The following is a 19,599-nucleotide window of genomic DNA, read 5'->3' on the forward strand; positions in this document are numbered from 1 at the left end:
GGGGTGTTCCTTTTCTTTCCTGCACTTGAGAAGTGCTGAGTGAATCCTGTGATTAAGGCTCAAAACGGAGTTTTATGTTCTCTGTGGAAAAGATAAGACCCCACAAAACATATCATAGGCAGGATATTTCAGCTGGGAATTGAAACAGTGTAAGGGTTAGTAGGATGGAAGACAAAAACGAAAAGTAATACCAGGTAAGAAATTATACACATGAGTTTTTTATCTCCATTTAATCATGATTTCACTTTGTGTTCCTTGCTAGTTCTGATAAGTTCTGAAAGGATTTTGCTATGCCTGGGGCAATAGAAGGGAAGCCAATGTAGAAAGAGGAGTCCATGCAGAAAAGAAGATTATTGAAATTGAGACATTATTTTTCAAAAACAAAATCTAACCTCTGCTCTCAGCTTTATGAAAATAAGTGCTAAATTACAGATTGTTTTTCTCAAACAATGTAATAATTTGTCTGGATTTTTGTCTTTTCAGCCACACTGTGTACTGCTTGCCTCAAAAGAGAATTCAGCCCCAGTAAAGCTTGGTGGCTTTGGGGTAGCAATTCAGTTAGGAGAGTCTGGGCTAGTTGCTGGAGGTAAGAAATTTTCCTTCTAAGTTATTTGGTATTGTGCATGTTGTACTGTAGAGTTCTGTTCTTCTGACACAGCCTGGCCTGCAAAACAAGAGCTCAAAAATAATATTTCACTACAGACTAAGTTAACATGGTAAATGCACACAGCCAAGCTAAATTGGTAGTGGAATGTAATGTGCATTCAAACATTAAATCCCTGTAAATGTTACTCAACAGGAGCTCATGCTGGTTTGATAAAAATAAAACTAATAATACCCAAAGAATTTTCCACTTAATTACAAGCTTTGGCTTAATTCTGCCATGCTTGGTAAAGCAAAGAAAATAAAAATGCAGTCATTGAAGCACTTGAGTAAGGACTTACTGCAGCATCATCAGTGCTGCCCTGTTGGATAGGCAGTTCCTGTCAGAATGCTGTGCTGGTTAATAGCAAAATCTTACTGGTTTTCACATGTGATTCTTTTCTGTGTTTTAAAATTTCATTGTAATTATTGCATAAGACATCAATATCTTGATACGTATGTATATTTTTGACTGTGTTTTGTTTTCTGTGGATTTTATTTCCTCTAGCTGCCTTCCATATTGTTCCAGACAATAGGGTTATGCTTTAATCAGCCTGCACAGATGAAGACCCAATCAATTTTCTGATGCTTTCATTGCCAGAGTAGGAGACCACAACAAAACATTTTGTTAGTTTTAATATTTTTTCTTCTGAATTAATAACTTTCTTCAGTACCATGCATCTTCAAAATCTCAGATTTCGTAATTTAATCACTTAACATTCTCTGTCAACTTGTGTTTTGTACATTTTTTTAAATAAAAAGCAAATCAAATATAGACATATCAACAGCTTCCATTTCCTTCCAGATATTGCTGATACCCTAGAAATATCCAAGTGTCTTATTAACTAGAGACATATTTTCCAAGAAAGTACCCATTCAGTGAAGCTATAATAAAAAAGTCATTGCTTTCTTTACTTTTCTTGTGTTACTCAAATTATCTGTACCTCAGTCACTGCTTTTTTTTTAGTGGCAGTTTCTACACTTTTGTCTCTAATTATCTCATTTTTCTTCTTTGTGTTCTGCTGAGCAACTTTACCCACTCCTTCTGTTTCAGCCACTCTTCTGGAGATAGTCAGATGCAGTGTGATTTCAGATTACCAATTGTCTAGCAAGAAACATTCAAGTTCAACTTTGAAAAAAAAAATTACTGCATTTTTCCTGAAGTTTGCCTTGGCCTTCCTTTTGTGTTACTGTTCCCAGTGCTGTGGTCCCACTCACTGCTCCTGTGCTCACCCTGCAGCAGTGATCAGTGCTGGGGGTTCTGTTTGCAGCTCTCACAGAAGATCCCAAACCTCATCACTGGGATATTTCTCAGTATCTTTTGCTTCTTCCACCTCAACTTCTGCCATGTTGGTCTGCCTTCACACAATTATTTTTTTCCCTTTTTCTCAACTGGCATCTCCAATTTGCAGCCTTTTCATTGGCACTTGTAGCTTTCAGCTTCAAATTCCACTCATTTTCAGGGATACCCAGAGTAATTCCATTCCATTTATTTACTGTGGAAAGTCTCCTTAACTGACTCCTCTCTTTCTCCTCATCTTCCATTCCAGTCTTTTAAGCACAAACTACCTCTGTTGTCTGACAATTCTTTTCCCTGCCAGAACCCTACCTGAAGACAAATTACTAGACAGTTCCCTACACAGAGCTGGCAAGGTCTTATTTATTCAGTTTTACAATATAACACGTGTTATATGAAAGCTGTCAATACTGGATGTTTGAACTGCACTATAAATTCCTTATAAATCAGTGTTTATCTACACATCTGTTTAAGGGTGTTATTCATATGGAAAAGTTTTGTCATAATAGTAACAATAATTTAGAGGCACTTCTTATTTCTCAGTTGTCTCATTAAAAAAAGTAGAAATTCTCCAAATAGAGAAGTCTGAACAGCATCATAACCAACCTGTTCACTTTCACATTGCTTTTCTAATTTTTAGTGGAAAACATTGATTCCTCTTGACGTAGTCAATTATTTCCCTTTTAGCATAGCATTATTTCCCTTTTAGCATGGCAATGCCTGCATTTGGTGGTTAGTACATAAAAAAAGAAATTCTCTATTAAATGAAATCTATCATGGCATTAAGATAATTTTGCTAACCTGAAATCCCCTGTGCTTTGTTTGTGCTGTTTTTCCTACTTCTGTACACCTTGACACACCTGTGCCTGGCAATCCCAGATTGTGTTTAGCCTCAGGAGAACAAACCAAAGGGAATTTTCTCCCTCAGTGTGTTTGAAGCCAGCCTTCAAGCTTACAGCTTTTGCTTTGTTTGGGACTGTAACATTTTTTGACTTGACAAAGACATCTTTATCAGCGTGTGCATAAACTGCTGGGGAAGGAATTTTTGTGTTGAAGTTAAATTAAACCCCGGGTATTAAAATCTTTTGATATAAGTCCAAAGACAGACTTGTGAAGTTTAGAAGGATTGTAACTATAGGATTCTTTCTTTCAAGCAGGTAGATGGCTGTTTTACAGAAGTGTAAGAGAGCTCATGAGAACAAGCTGTGACATCATACTAGATGTCATTGATGAAAATGTGTATGGAGGAGATTTTAGGAGTGACTCTATTTTAGCAGCTAACAACTCAGTTGACATTATTTTGAAGAAAGTTCCATTATTAGTTATTATTTACTTTATGTAAGTAAAATAAAGTACAAAAACCAAAAAGTATGTAGCCATAACTCATTTCTTCATAAGGCCAGAGGGGGAAATGTAAGGAAATATTCTTTGTTCCACTCCATTTGCCCTAAGCTGCAATAAGTGGCTAAGATTCATGTGTTGTCATCTGAGCTAGAGGAAATAGGTTTCATGAGCTACCAATCTCTGAAGGTCTCTTCTTGCTTCAGTTCTTATGATCAGTAGTGGAAAATTGTGACTTGAAGCCTTGAAGTACTTTATAAAGGAACTCTGGCAGTATACACAGGAGTTAGAGAACATGATAATTTATAAGTGAATTTCTTTAAGGAGCAGCACAGTTCCATAAGACAATAAACAGTCTGTGTTGCATTGTTATGATGCAGCTGGAGTAGTGGAACCTCTGGGAAGGCAGTGATTTAATAGACTAATCTAACATTATGATCTCTGTCTCCTTCCTTGAAGAGTTTTTCTTGCAGAGCATAGTATGAATTGTCGCAGTATTTTCTTAAATGTGACATCAGATTTATCTGATATCAAATCTCTTAGATGCTAAATCTTGGGATTTTTAGCTAGTATATGGTATAAAAGTCTGAAGGAACAGAAACCATCAAGTTCACAACTGATATTTCCTTCACTTAATCTACTTAATTACACCTATTAGTGTGAGCACAGCATCTCAGAAAACTTACTTCCTCTCAAACCACGACGCCTGGTTTCAACTAGTGCCAAGATAACCGTACAGACCTAAGTAGGATGAGGTTCTTTATCTGGGGATAGTTAACTGTCAGTAGTTAACTTTCACATTTTACCTTCAGCAGCAAAATGTCACAGATACCATAATGCTAATCCAGTCGAGTATTAATTTTTATGTATTATTAGTTAGATGCCCTAGGCTGCCTCAAAATCCTGTAGTATCCTAATGTAAATTATTCTCTTATTGGAAAACATCTTATGTGTTCTTAGTGTCAGTACAGCCCATAAATACCAAGTGCTCTTGGTTCCTTGTGAGCTGTGTTTTTAGACTTACTACCAAAACAGCAAAGGAAGGCATTGCCATAAATTTCCCTCTAATTAAGACTATGAAATAGGGGGAAAGGGAGCAGAATTTTTAGAGTTCCTTATTTTTTTGTTATGCTCCCATCAATGTAAAAATGCTCATAGAATGGTTTGGGTTGAAAAGGGACCTTTAAAGCTCATCCAGTCCAACCCCCTGGTAGGAGCAGAGCACCTTCCAACAGATGAGGCTGCTCAGAGCAACCTGATCCTGAATGTCTCCAGGGGTGGAACATCTGCCAGCACTCTGGGCAGCATCTTCAGTGCTTCATCAAACTGGAGCTTGGTGGTTTTATAAACCCCAGACTAGAAAACTCTTTTTTGTTTGTTTTTAATGTTGGAGGGGTTTTATACTGCGTGAACGCTTTTTCCTTTTCATCATCAGAGTCTGAATGGTATTCAAAGCTTTCATTTGTTTTCCAAAGAGAAGTAAAATTTTGTAGCCTGAGATCCTACACTACTATTCTTCTTTCTCTTACAGGGTAGTGTTTTCACTTCTTTTTTTTCCTGAAAAATAAAAGAATGTGACTCACTTCCCAGCTTTGCCTTTAAGAGACTTTGTTTTATTTAAAAGATAGAGCTTAAAAAAGGGGTTTACTTTCTCATAGAAATATCACTTCACATCTGAGCTGATTTGAGAGTGCTTACAGGAGGTTAATGTGTTGAGAAATCATTAGGATTTACTTCCTCCATCATAGTTTTATGACAGAAAAGGCTATTGAATTGATTATAATTAATCTCATTAACCTGTGAGCTTTGCTTTGTTTGTTTTCTGGACACATATCTAGTGATCCAGTTGTCTGCTGATGCATCTTTTAAACACATTTTCTTTAGACAGTCTTCTGTGCTGAAGTTAAATTACCCCTTTTTCTGCCCCCTTTTTTTCCTTTTTTTTTTTTTTTTTTTAATCTACTCATCTTCTCTGTAGACCTGCTTTGAACATCTCTATTGTCTGGAGTAATGTGGAAAGGAATTAATAGTAGTAAAGTACTGCCCTCTCTGATCTGTTGTGTGTGATTCTTTGATTCCTTCCACATTATTCTGGACATCCCACTCTTTTAGAAACACTTTAATTTGTGAGCATATTTCTTATTACACTATTGTGAGAGGTCAGATGGTGATGTTTATTAGTACCTCACATTTTTTTTTCCTAAAAATTATTTGTTCCAGTTGTTTCCTTATACATCGTTCAGATACTACTGCTGTTGAAAGACTCTCCTTCTGATATCTTGGTCATCAATCCCCTGCCTTAGGGATGACAAAATCTGATTGGGTCTCTGTATATACTCTTCTTCTTGTGGAAAGCATAGCCCTATTGTCTGGAATAATATGGAAAGAGTCATAGAAACTAAATTACCAAAGGTAAGTCAAAATTTATCTTTAGTGCTTGTAAATGATGTCAGTTTGACAGCACCTGAAGACTAGAGCTCTCTGTTTATCCACAGGAAAAAACAGCAAAATTAGCAACTTTATAAATTTACAGGCAGCCAACATGCCTTAAAAACTGGCTGGTGAGAAAGTTTACTTCTAGAAATAAGGTGTAACCTGGATGTCCCTGTCCAGGCACTGAGTGCTTCCTAACTCAGCAAACACTTTGGTGGAGGCATTTGCGGTGAAATGGATGGAGGCAGGTATCACATGGACAACATGCCACTGTTGAGTCTTTGTACAGTGATGGTTTTCAGTTAATGCCACTCTAGAACAAAGAATCTAAATGGACACAGACAGAAAATTGATTCCAGTCTTCCATATGACTTCTTCTCCTATATGGATACAACTAAAAATCCTCTGTGTGTGCATGCATGCAATCTATATTCAGTTAAAATGTGGTTTTTTCATGCACAGTCATTTGAATATATCCATGAGTGTACTTATGTTGTGAAGAATAAAAAACCTGTGAAGGCAGAAGTCACCTGTTTCAGAGAAAAGTGCCTTTGCTTACTGTTCTTTCTCACACTGCCTCCAGAAAGATGCAGACTTTCTTCCAAAATATCAAAGAAAATTCAAAAGTTTCTAAAATATTTTATAACTGAGCTGTTGAGAAGAATTTTAAAATTTTACACTGGACATATTTAGAAGGCAGATTTTCTCCTAAATAATTTTCAGCAGAAGTGATATTTGAGCTGAAGGGCAGTGAATATCCATGGTTTTAAACAACTTTGCTGTCTATTGACTGTATTTATACTGTTACTGATATTCCTTACACTTCTTGTAGTTTCAACATAGGAAAATTCCCCATCTGTGTAAGTATATGTGTACTTTGTTCATTTTCCTGAGCTAAGTTCAGTTCAAAGGTGCAGCTCAATAGTTCTTGCTCAGGTCAGTTTTTAGAATAACTTCAAAATCATCATTTGCTCCTTTGATGAACCCAGTGGAGTGGTCACAAGGTCAACAGCTGGCCCAGAAACTTCTGTAGCCTTTTTAAGATTCCACTACATATGTACACACAGATATATGCATTTTTTAATCCTGTTTGACTGGACAGTTCAGTCTCAACCAGTTACATTTCTGCTTCTTCTGGGTTTGCTTTTTCATGGACATAAAATTGTGATTTCCACCATCATAAGTACCCACTTCATCCCTCTCACCTAAAGTATTGGGATCTGTTATCAGCATTAACAAAACCAAATCTGTCTTTAACTGTTTCCACTAATTATAATCTAGCAGTGGTAAATGACAGGATTTCATTAACCTAGCCTAGTTTTATTTTTAATTTAATTTGTATTTATGGAGTTCTCATTTTAAAAGTGAGTATTAGGGTTTAGTAACACTGAATTTTTCAGTTTGCTTTTAAGTAACATCCATTTTTCATCTGGGTTATGGCAGCAGCCTGGTGGGGACTTGAACAGCTGTGTAGTGTTTCCTTTTACTAAACCACTCTATTCCTTCTGCTCCTTGACAAGCAGTTCATCAAAGTGGATTTTTATTGTGTCCTGAGTTTGGACCAGGCCAACAAAGATCAAGTTCTTCTACCTGTGGTGGAAGAAACACCTTCTAACTTCAGGGAACCAGAAAGAAGATGTGTGATAATCAAAGAGGGACTGGGTTTTGACCATCATTTGTCTGTAAGAGCACTTGAGCACCACGTGAAGGTGCAGCCTCACATTCTGATGTGAGGTCACCAGATGAAGCAAAATAGGAGCTTTGAATTATCAAATAGGTTTGGATAGTGGGAAGCAAAGACAGAAATTTAACCACCTCCTCTCCTCACCTTCCCAGGTTCAGCTTCACCCCCTCACTCCTGACTCACCCCCCAGCCCACTTGGTGCAGGGAGGATGGGAAATGGCAGTTCCCCATTCCTCGCTTGCTGGGCAGGTTTTCCCTTTCTTACACACACTTTCCCTGCTTTCTCACACCACTGTCCTGACTGCTGGGCTGAGCTGTGCCTGCAGTGATCCCATTGGAACTGTCTGTGTCTGGCATGGGGCAGCTCCAGCCCCTCCTCACTGAGACTACCCCTGCAGTGCCAGTGCCAGCACATTGACACCTAAATTCCAACATTCCATCATGCTATTGGATTGCTTTTATAGCATGTGTTGCTGCTAAATGTGCTATTTACACCAGGAGAAAATGTAGTTGTTTGCCAGGATACAAGATATTCTTGAGGTTACCCTTCACTGAAATGCCCAGCAGACTTAAGTGCATTGACAAAAAACCCCAAAGCCAAAAACCAAACCTTTAAGTGCTGTTCTCACAGCACACAGTCATTTTTGCACCATGTTCAACTCTGCAATTTCTTATTGAAACCACAAAAAGTTCGTGACCTGAGAGGGCTGGTACATAATTGTTGAAAATAATTAAATCAACTTAGATATCATTTGATATCTAAGGTTCATGGTTTCATTAGCTACTTTCTCCAGACAACTGCACCTTAATGCCTCTTTTAAATAGCTTGTTACCCTATGTGATATTTTGTCTTCTGCTGACTTCCCCTCTTTGTCTTCAGAGAAATCCCTCTTTTCCACACTTGTCAGATTTTATAACAACAATTATAAAGCATGATGGGAAGGCAGAATTTTCAGAGGATATACAATTTTCCATTTGTATTTATGAAAAATATTTAAGTGTGCTTTAGTGCCACAAAAAATTTGTTTTTCAACATGTAAGAAAGATTACACCTGCTCCAAAATTGCACATGGGTTCCTTTGCACCCAAGCCTCAGGAAGTTCCTACTGAGGCAAACAAGACCTGGGTAAGCTCTGTGGTCTGTGATCATCTCCTGAGTTAAAGGTTTCCAGTCTATGGTAGGTACACCACAAACATCACACAAGCAGTCTGAGGGATAGAAAAATGCTCTTTGAAGAGGCAGGTGTTGCTGCTTATGCACAGACATGGCCTGATGCAGAGCTGGAAATGCTGATGCTTTTCCTGTCACCAATGATGGCATCCAGAGGGGAAAAAAAAGAGGAAACTTTATAGATAAAAGTTTTTAGGCACATAAAAAAGGCAGAAAAAATCACAGCAAGTTATGCATACTGGATGTGTGTGTATAAGATTTCCATTTTCCTTGTCTTCCCTTCCACCAGGCATCTACAAGAGAGAGAGCCATGTAAGGAGATAATTCTGTACCTCATAAATGTGATTTTGAAGATTGGCCTTTGAGGTTTCTCAGGCTGAAATTATGCCATACCCCTCCAAAGTGTGTCCAGCCCACAAGAAGAATGACTCATCTTCCCCTCTGTGGATTCTTTCTCTGTCCAAACTAAATATCCTTCCTCCTTCTCCTGTGATATGAGGGATGAGCTGGACTTGCAGCATCTTGGTGGTTTAATCTTTTTTAGCTCAGGAAGGAACTGGCCCTTGCTGTCAGGTCAGCCTGGACTGCAGGGACTTGTTAAGATGCCAGCTTAGCCTAGCCTAGCCTAGGCCTAGCCTGGTGGTGATGAGGTAACATCCCTTTGTCACAGACAGATCCCTAACATTTGTTTGGCAGAGGAATTCCCTGCTAAACTGGGATTAAAAAGGTTTTAGAGAAAGCCATGTGAAGAAGTTTCACAATGGCAGTGTTATTTCTTAAGAGTATGGTTGAAAAGCTGCTGTCTTTCTGACAATATTTTAATCCTTTAATCCAAAAAGGACTAGTTAAAAGAACATGGTCAGATAAAGTTCCTGGATTAGGTGAGATAACCAAAGGATGGTCTTTCCAGAGGAAGCCATGTCCAAATAGTCCCCCAGGTGTTGTCAGTGCTGTGACTTGGCTGACTCCCATGCTGAGGATGAGCAGAACAGGTTGATCAAGCAAGAGTCTCTTTGCAAAGTCAAAATTGAGTTGTATACATGCCCTGCAAACACCCTGGACCCTCTGGGCTGCATTTTAGGCACTCCTAACCAGCAGGTGCTGCAGGCCTGGAATGAAACCCCTGAAATCCACTGTAATAAGCAACAATAATTTATGAAGGAGGTAGTAGTGGTGAAAGTTTGCTACACTGATGTTCTTTTTCTTCTGTTATTTGGTGGAACCAGGGTAGTCCAAAGACTGCAGTGTTTGAAGTGTCAGTGATAACCTGAGCATTCCAAGCTTAATTTTTGCAATGGAGACAAAACTCTTTACAATGGGAAACATTTATAAGGAGAGTTAAAATGTTCATTGCTTTATTTGGCTTAATGTGTTACATAGAAATTGAATGAGATTATTCTAATCAGTTTTATCTGCTCAAAAGATCAGTTGGTGCTAAATACATTTTGCTTTCATATGAAAACATTAATTACACTCAATGAAAGCACTCTGTGAAATTAGCATTATCTTTTCATCTGCAGTAAGAAACTGCCCTCTTCAAATAAATGAATACCACATTTGCTGGCATTTTGCATTTTTGCTGGCAGTTTCAGTAGACCAGCCAAGGTATGGGCAGAGCATCAGACTCTGCTCTTGCCAATTAGCTGCAGCTTTTTCAAATTATCAGTGTGGACTAGAACTTTACAGCATCTTTGTATTTGCTCTCTAAATAATTCTTGTTTCAAAGATTGTCCAAATTAATGGGTTACTTTTATATGGCAAGTTTTACTGAAGAGTCCCAGTGCTCTTACAAGTCTTGTTTCACATTCTGCCAGCTTGGGTAGACTATTCCTCAGTTTATTAAAGTAAAAATTAAGCAAAAGGGAAAACGCTGATTTATCTCACTACATATATATAAAAATATAAATTGTGTTTAAAGCTTTAAACCATGAACAAAATGTATTAAAACTGTTTTTGTTTAATGCAGTGATATTCTTCATTTCCATGTTTGACACACATCACTTTGACTCAATTTTCTTTTTATTTCCATTCAGGACGTGTAGGAACACCTCACTTTATGGCTCCAGAAGTGGTAAAAAGAGAACCATATGGGAAGCCTGTAGATGTTTGGGGTTGTGGTGTGATCCTGTTTATCCTGCTAAGTGGTTGTTTGCCTTTTTATGGAACCAAGGAAAGATTATTTGAAGGCATTATTAAAGGCAAATACAAGGTAAATGGCAGCATACATGAATCCTTTTCCAATGAGATGAGCTCTGTTGGTAACATTTCTGAAAGTTGATGTTTGCCTGATTTAAATGTAAAGTTTATGGAAATCTGTCACACAGGAAGAGAGATTATTTTCCCTCCTTGGTCTGTCTTGTACCTGATGTGTTTTGTGTCATTGCTAGGAATTAGAATATGGAAATATTTGCTCAGATAAAATAATAAATGGGTGTTACAATCAGCCCCTAACTGTACATTGAGCCCTGTAGGAAGACAAGAGGTTTAGCTGTGAATTAGAACATGCTGTAACCTCAGATTTATAAACACTTTAAAATTTTTGATCAGCTAACAGATCAAAAATTTGATCTGTTATCTGTTTATAACAACAGCTGTCATAAACATTCATCATCATCATATTGCCTTGATTTAAAACAAAATGCATGTTATTTTACAAATGCAGGCAAGCACTTTTCTTCTTAGTGCAGGGTACAGTAAAGTGCAGCTGATGATTCAACAGGAGCCACTTGCAGCCACAGCAGGTCAGGGTGCACACAAGAGAAGCTGTCACAGCCTCAGCCCACAGACCATTGTAGAGACAAATTTAAAGCTGAAACTTCACTGTGGGTTTGTCTAAGATGAGCTTTTGGACCAAGGTCATACATGAGCTGTGCATGAGCAAATTACAAATGAAAACTCCCAAAGATGTCTGACAGTCTGATTTATTATATCACCCTATCAGCCTGCTACAATGTAAGTGACAGCAGTGTTACTGTACTTGGTCAGGAGCACATATTTCATTTTTTCCATTTTATAATCCTGGAAACAGCAGCATTTCTTCATAGCACTAGTTTTGGGATTGCACAGACTGACAGATATTTCACTTTATGGAAGATTTCTTTGTGGAATCCCTTAAGCAGCTAAAACCTTCTGGAAGGATACAAGTTAACTTCTCTTTTTTTTTAAAAAAAAAAAGCTACAACCAGTACATTGTGTCCTCTTAGTTCCTTTTCTGTTCTTGTTTCCACAGTAATTTGTCTATTCAGTGAAAATCCTGTCAAATTTGCAATTACCTTCATTTCATTAGAGCTGAAAAAGAAATTTAATCACAGCTATAAATGTGCATTTCATAGCCAGATAACATTGCTGAGTGCCCCCATTCAAAGTGACCATTTTTTGTAAATACTTATTTTAAATAAAATGGACCTCATATAATGATCAGATTGTAACATTGAAAAGAGTCTGGTCATAATTTTGAATTTGCATTCAGTACTTTGTAAAGTTAGCTGTCTATCATTTAAATAAAACTTAGCTTCTTCATAATTTAAAGAAATACTAGAAATACCTTAAGGATATTATCCTTTATATCACATAAAGAATTTTCTTACTTTGGTATGGTTTTATCAGGTGTCCATCATTTTGACTGGTTGAGCACAAACCTGCATATGTGCACAAAATGAAAATATATTCTAAATCATCTTTCACATTGTTTCTCCTAAAGTTCTACTCTGAAAGTGTTGCAATTGCTGGTATTGTCTTGTCCTTTTAAGCTTTCCTGTGGAAAGGAAGGAAAAGGACTTTTTCATTTTTCTAGTGGAAAAACTTTACCTGTTGTGAAGTTGAAAGGAATTTATTGGGAAGAGGCATTGTCCCATAGCACCTTCAGGACAGGATCAGCATGGTTCACAACAGGCATTCCCTTATTCCCTTCCTTCCCAGAATCACTGGCATGAAATTGTGGGTTGAAACAGATAAATTCTCTTGCCATATATTGATTTCAGGAGTAGATTTAATTTCTGCATTTATCATATGCGTCATTAACAGTTAAACAGAGCCTAATTATGTTTTGCTGTATCTAGTGAGTGGTGACTTTTATCTGAGCAGAATGTAGAGTAGGTAGAAATTACACTGTGATTATAACATAATAAGGACGTGTCAGGGTTTATGTTTTCAATTTTTGTGCCATTTCCGTAGTAACTAGTGTTCCATTTTTACAAGTTATTAAAACCCTTAGAAATTTCCTTTTACGTTCATTGCACAGAAATGTTTACTAGCACCAACCACTATTAAATCTCTGCAATTATTGTAGATAAACACTAGGTTCTTTTGTACATTCTTATTACTAATTTAATTTTTTTTTCTTGCTCCTAATCAGATGAATCCTAGGCAATGGAGCCATATTTCTGAAAGTGCCAAAGATCTGGTGCGCCGCATGCTTATGCTGGATCCAGCAGAGAGGATAACAGTGTATGAAGCACTGAATCACCCCTGGTTAAAGGTAATAAAAGCAGCTGTTTACATGCTACTTTCTCATTTAAGGGAGAAAACCATGGATTTCTTTGTTTTCCTGAGCTTTTCAAAGTAGACATGAACTGTACAAAATGTGGGATATTATGCTTTAAATGTTTTCTAGGAGTAGAGCCTGAGATTTTGATAATTGCCAGGCTTAAACTCTTGCTTAAGAGCAAACTCAGCTGGACATCTTCAGCAGCACCAGACTGCAGGGAGTAGGGCTGCATAACATAAAGCTTAAAGAAGGTGTTAAAGTGTCTCTCTGTGGCTATCAAACTCCGGAGATAATTTCTGATCTCCTTTTTGCTCAGTTATATCTAAACCTCTTTCCTGTTAGTCATGTAGCCATGCACTCTACTGCTGTAGGTTATGCTGCTGAACTGTGCTGCTTCCTTACATTAGATTCTTGAAAATATCCCACCAAAAGGGAAGGAAGTAGTGGAGTGTTGCCCCAAGGCCACTGTGACTGCATGCAATTATATGACATCTGGTAATCAAATTGTTTTTCAGTGATGGCAGAATTTACAACACACTTTAAGCCAGTGGAAGAGTAGTTGCTGCACACTGAAGGTTTACAACTGGAGAAGGAGAAAATACACCTGTAGCTTCTCAGCAGTCCATCACTAGTCTGTGCTAACATTGGGGTTGGAGAATGATGGGTTGTGCTGCAGAATTAAAAGGTGAAAAGTGCTGGTTCAGAGCACTGTATTTTCTTTGGCAGAAGCTGATGAATTAACAATTTCCTTAGTTATGGTTTGGTTTTCTATAGTGGGTGTCCAGGGTAGAGAAGTCATAATATCATCAACTTAAACAGGGCACTTATTTTGAAAGGGGACTGATCTGGTGTCTGCTGCTGACCTCTGTGCTCTACATGACACAAAGAGAAAGCCACAAAGACAGAACCTGGGAAGAACAGGATCCTATGCTCTTCTCCCTCCAAGTAAATGGTGTAACCACCAGTGAATGGAGTCACTCTTCCATTTCTCTGCTCTCTTTCTGCCTCTGACTTGAATTCCAAGCTGCAGAGTGATCTAGCTTATCAGAGCAGGTTGGGAGTGTTCATCTCTCAGAAATGACAGTGGTAAGGGCAGCTCTTCTGTGTGTTGGGAAACTGCAGGTTCAAACCATTCTACCTAAAAAGAGGCAAAGTTGTGTCTTTGGTCTGGGATGTACATAGTGTGTCAAATATCAAAGGGTATGGAAATGAACACTATGTTTTGGAATCCCGGAATATCATACAAACGCAGATAATCTCGTTTTACCTGCTTGCAATTGGAGTTTTTACCTGCTTGTAACTGGACTTTTTCTTCACTTTGAGAGGACACCCACATTGAGATGCTAAAGCTAGAGCTTGGTTGAGGGTCATTTTGGCAGAAAACCTGTAATTTTTGTTATTTGAGCAACTAAGCTAATTAGGTTTGTTTAAAAGACAATTCTGTAATGTGCATGTGCAAGCTCTGCCTTTGCAGCTTTGCACTTTTGGTGTCTGTGGTCTCTTTTTGATCATGTTATTTGTTGGAAGTCACATGGTTTAGTTTATGACAACTTTGTTTGCCAGGCATTCCACCAGTCAGTCCTCTCATTTTTGCCTACAATAAACTGCCTTTTCTGCCTTCTCAGAGCTTTCCAAACCATTTATAGATAGGAGCAAATACAGCATGAGACAGAGACATCTTTAGTGCCATGGAGGGACTGCTGTGGTTTCACTCTGATTCAGGAGAAGAATGTGATAAACACATTAAATCAATGATTTTACATAGCTTCAGGGGGAAAAGGTAGATGGCTGCTGCAAGTTTTGTCCCTTCTGTCACTGCAGTTGTTCATTGGCACATTTTTCATTTGCACCTACAATGGAGAATTCTCCCTGTACCATCCCCTGGCTGGCATTGGGTTGGCATTTCCTGCCCTGTTGGACACTTACCCCACCTCCCAACCTCACCTGAAGTACCCAGCACCCTGTCAAAGTGTGCTTGAGCATGTTCCTTCACTGAGGTTTGTGAATTCCAAACAGCAGAACTGCTTTTCTGCTTCGAAGTTCAGTGCTGGTCACAGACTGACAGCACAACAGTAAAACAAACAGTGGGGTCTTACTACAAGGTGGGAAACAATTACAAAAAGAAAATATCCTTGGCCCAAGTTAAGAATTCTTTCAAAGCACTTTAATCCCTCTCAGTTTCTGGAAGTTTTCCTTAAGTTGCGACAAATCCTCATTCTCCTTAGGATATTTATGAGCTGGTACTTTTCTTGTCTGGTTTCTTAGTGTCAAAAGGATATTAAAAGCTTGTATTTAATGTTCTTTTGGTTTGTTTTTTGTGGGGTTTTTCAAGGAGAGAGATCGCTATGCATACAAGATTCATCTTCCAGAAACAGTAGAACAGTTGAGAAAATTCAATGCAAGACGAAAACTAAAGGTAAACTCAATGTAGTGTTAAAACAGTATAATTACACAGCTTGAATTTTGTGTGATACTTGATTCATTTAAAAAGTGTTGAGAGAAATCCATGCTTTGAAGTCAGCAATAAAATAAAAAGTTGCAGCAAGCCTTCACAGGTGTTTATTGAAATGATGTCTTAGAAAGGCTGTTTGTCCTGTCTTTCTTTCCTAGTGCATCATTTTCAAATTTCAGTGCAAATTGTCTGGTATCAGCCAAGGTGTATATGAGGCCTTCATCTTCAATAGTTCAGTAATTCTGTGTAATATGAATTACTGGAGAGAATTGTGCAATCACTTCTGTTACATTTAGAATAAAAGGAACATAGTAATTTTTAATGTCTTTGTGGAAGAAGAGTAAATACATACTCTTCAATTTATCCTATTTATGTTTAGCTACATACTAGTTTATTTCTTAGCCACGTTGAAAAGAATGTTGACATTCTAGCCCAAAACAACATGGTTTTCCTTCTCTTCCTGTCATGGAATGTTTAACAGAAGCATTTCTGAATTCACTGAAAAGTTCAGAAAATTATGACAGAAACATGGAGCATTACAGTTCATGGGCTGTTTTACAGTTTGTAGTAAAACCCAGAATCAGGTATTCACACTGAGCTGCTGCTTTGCAAAAGTTTTGTGTGACTGATGGTGAGGATGCACAGCTGCCACAGTTCATGAACAGCTCTTTCTCTTTGGTGGTTTGTATGCCCAGGTAATCCTTCCATTAAAATGTTATCTAGTACATTTTAGAATATGACCTGATTCCTGTTCTAGGTGCAATTTCAGATATTTCCTGGATTTCTTCCAGAGGAGGCCACTATATTTAGCTTCCTGAGCTTTTGTACCTTCATTATTTTTTTGATGCCATTTTATCCAAAGCACTGTTCTGCAGTATGTTTCATGAAATTCATCTATACTTCCATAACTGTGAGGCATTAAAACCTAAGTGGTTAAAGTGTAATTTACTTGAACAAGTAAATACATGTCAGAGGAGATAACCATTTTTCTGGGTTTGTAAATTCCCCTGTAATGCTCATTCTGGGACTCTGCAATTGTCTATATAACTGTGTTATTTTTATATTGATGCATTTTGGGGCATTTTGGGTGTCAAAGTATTCTAGTGCTGTCAGTGTCAAATTATGACAACTTCTAAAATAAAAACATAGTGTTTTGCTTTAAAAAGTGAATTTTTATTCCTGCTAATCCATTCAGTCTAGGTAAGAGGAAAAGATAAAGAGATTAGTTCTTTTGTTTACATTGTACTACAATGTGAATTTATGCTTCACTGTTACTATTTCAAAATACATTCACATAAAGAACTGTTCTGATGAATCCCCTTGCAAAGAATATTTTTACTGTTTATTAGTGTATCACCAGCTCTTCTGTTAGCTATGGTCACTGTGAAAAGGGAGGCAGAGGTGAAGACTAGAAAATGTATTTGCTCTTCACTGAAAAGGTCAACGAAGAGACCTCAGGAGATTGACTGATCCAAGGGGTCTGGAAATGTTTTGTTATCCTGCTTTGTGTAATTGAGACTGTGTGGGTATTTTTATTCAGGGGGCAGTACTAGCAGCTGTGTCAAGCCACAAATTCAACTCCTTCTATGGTGACCCTCCTGAAGAGCTGCCAGACTTCTCTGAAGATCCCACCTCCTCAGGTATTTTAACAGAAAGTGTATTTACTGCATTCAGCATGTCCATACTGACCAGAGTACCAAGTATTTACTCATTTCTTGAGATTCCGTAAAATTGAATATTAAGTTAACATTTACATGTGAAAAGATGAACAATTTTCAGTCACAATGGCATTCACAGCTGGCAAAAATGCACAGAAAGTGTCGGCACATTTTTAAGCTTCTACTGAAATTATGTCTGATTTTTTTTATTTTTTAGTGTATGTACATTTAATTACAAATAATGTTATAGTCTGACATTTCTATTTATATTACTTTAGTATAAAAACTTATTGAAATTTTGTCTTGAATTCTTAGGCAGGAGCAAAGCTCTAATTCCTTACTAATAGTTATTAATAAAAAGAAGCCAATATGTACCAAAGCTTTTTGACTCCTGTTTTAGAGAATGATATGATTGTGTCCTGTTTAAAGCACACTGGACAGTATTTCTGATCCCAGATCTTCAGAGAGAGACAATACATGTAGTCAGAGGGGAAGGTAATACTTGTGCTGTGATCTAGGCCTTGGACAGGACAGTGAGATTACCAAGCAATCCTTTTGTCCATATCCCATATTCAGAAATTTAAATCACCTGTCAGTCCCTAAACTAACACAGCCCTGCCTTAGTTATGTTTCTTAATTTTGACATAGCATTGCTCAAAATATTTGCAGTGCAGAAGTCTGGGTTGGTTTGTCTGATCTAAAATTAGGATTTAGGATCAATTTAAATGAATCTTTAAGAAAAACCTAAGACCAAAAGGACTGTCTTTAATTTTTCTTAATTTAGGAGTACTAACAGAATATTTTAGCTGTATACTGACTTCTTTGGAAGACATTTCAGGAACTTAATTGCGTGTGTTGATCTGCTGTGTGATAATTCTCTGTCCAAATATTTTTATAGGTGAAAAAATTATGTATTGACTGCATATATTAATTATTTCTTTCCTTCTATTTCTTTTAAGCCAGTAATTTTTATAAATTATTTCAATGTCATTAATATAGGAATGATATGCCCCATAAGAATTGGGCAACTTTTATTGGTTGAAATTCTCTAACTTTACTTCTTGGAATCCAGCTTAAAGTACTAAAATTAAAAGATTGCTTTGTCCTTAGACATGAACACCATTCATAATTCCCATAGAAATGAATGAGAATCTCAGATCTTTTATTGCAAATGGGTAATCAAAGCCTCATGGCTTAAGTTCAGGGACACAGCTTTTGGATACTTGTACTTGCAGTTAAGGATCCACCTATTCTTTTAAAGAAAGAATAAGTCAGTTTTACTTCACCTAGAACTACTTGCAGTGCCTTAATTTTTGTTTCCATCTACTTCCCCTATTTCAGTGGTGAATGGCCACCAACATGACTGGCAGTGGCAACTTTCCTAATCTGGAAACAGCAGTTCTGCTTTCCAGTTTCAGTCTCACATCAAGACATGTGTCTTCCTCAGAGTGATGTAATTGCAGATAGCACTATACAGGAAAGTTCCAAGTTCTATTTTTTTCGGCTCACAGAATACTTGAACCCAGTGCACATGTAAATTGTAAGAATATCTGTGTTGGATCCATTGTTAGCTTGTGTTCGTCTCTGAAATAACTGGAACAAAAGCTTGGAATTCTCAGGAAAGCAAAGTTATTCTCTAACCTGACATTGTTGATCAAACTGATGGGGGATCACAGTGATCAGGAAACCATCCTAAATGGGTAGTTTTCATCATGTTTCTCTGACCCACTACTTTAGCTGACCAAATATTTAATATTGAACACTAAGCCTTGCTAGAAAAGACTTTACAACTCTTTCAGCTTTCTCTTTCAGAGGTTATAACATTTCAGCTGGAATTCCTAGATACCGAAATCTATTTTGTTTCCTCTTCAGAAGTACACTAATAGTATTTTCAAATACTTCTGGCTTGGAGGATGGGTCTTGTGATGATTCTAAACCAAACTAGTTTGGAGAAATTAAAACTCAAGAATTGCAGTAGAAACTTGATTATCTTAAGGTTATTTAAGTTTCCTTCCTAGTACCTCATAATGTTATTCCAGATCATAAACTCTTAATGAAGACCATTTAATATTTTAGATGTGGTTGCCAATTATTCCTCCCATAAAATTTCATGAAGCCTGTCACTGTAATTAAATGGTTTTTCAGAAACAGACAAATACAGAATTCCTACAGAGATAAATGTACAGAAATACAGATGCTTATTAGGTTATGCAAATCACATTTCCTGTCTTCCAGGGCTTTCCAAACACAGAATCAGAAAAATTCAGTTCTCTCTTTTTGCCCAGTTAATCCAGAGGTGTTCTTTCTCAAAGTCAGTATGGAAACCTGGAGTTGCTGGAACCTTGGAGCATCTTCCTGTGCTACCAAAGGGTTATCCCAGGATAGGAAGGCACTGCAGGCAGCCAGTCAGATGAGTTCTGTAGATGCAGAATCAC

General features: G+C 37.4%; 1 protein-coding gene across 7 annotated transcripts in view; it reads left to right on the top strand.

The window, feature by feature from the left end:
• CASK (calcium/calmodulin dependent serine protein kinase) overlaps positions 1–19,599 on the top strand; it is a 185,643-nt gene that overhangs the window by 103,523 nt on the left and 62,521 nt on the right. For all 7 annotated transcript variants that reach the window (XM_054291351.1, XM_054291346.1, XM_054291349.1 and 4 more), the window contains exons 6-10: positions 484–586; positions 10,602–10,777; positions 12,923–13,045; positions 15,387–15,470; positions 17,047–17,146. In XM_054291351.1, the coding sequence (XP_054147326.1) occupies positions 484–586; positions 10,602–10,777; positions 12,923–13,045; positions 15,387–15,470; positions 17,047–17,146 (586 nt within the window). The remainder of the gene's footprint in view (positions 1–483; positions 587–10,601; positions 10,778–12,922; positions 13,046–15,386; positions 15,471–17,046; positions 17,147–19,599) is intronic.

Source organism: Melozone crissalis, unplaced genomic scaffold (genome assembly GCF_028551555.1).
Source record: "Melozone crissalis strain CALT ecotype California unplaced genomic scaffold, PUWL_Pcris_2 ptg000090l_1, whole genome shotgun sequence".
Classification (NCBI taxonomy): Eukaryota; Metazoa; Chordata; class Aves; order Passeriformes; family Passerellidae; genus Melozone; species Melozone crissalis.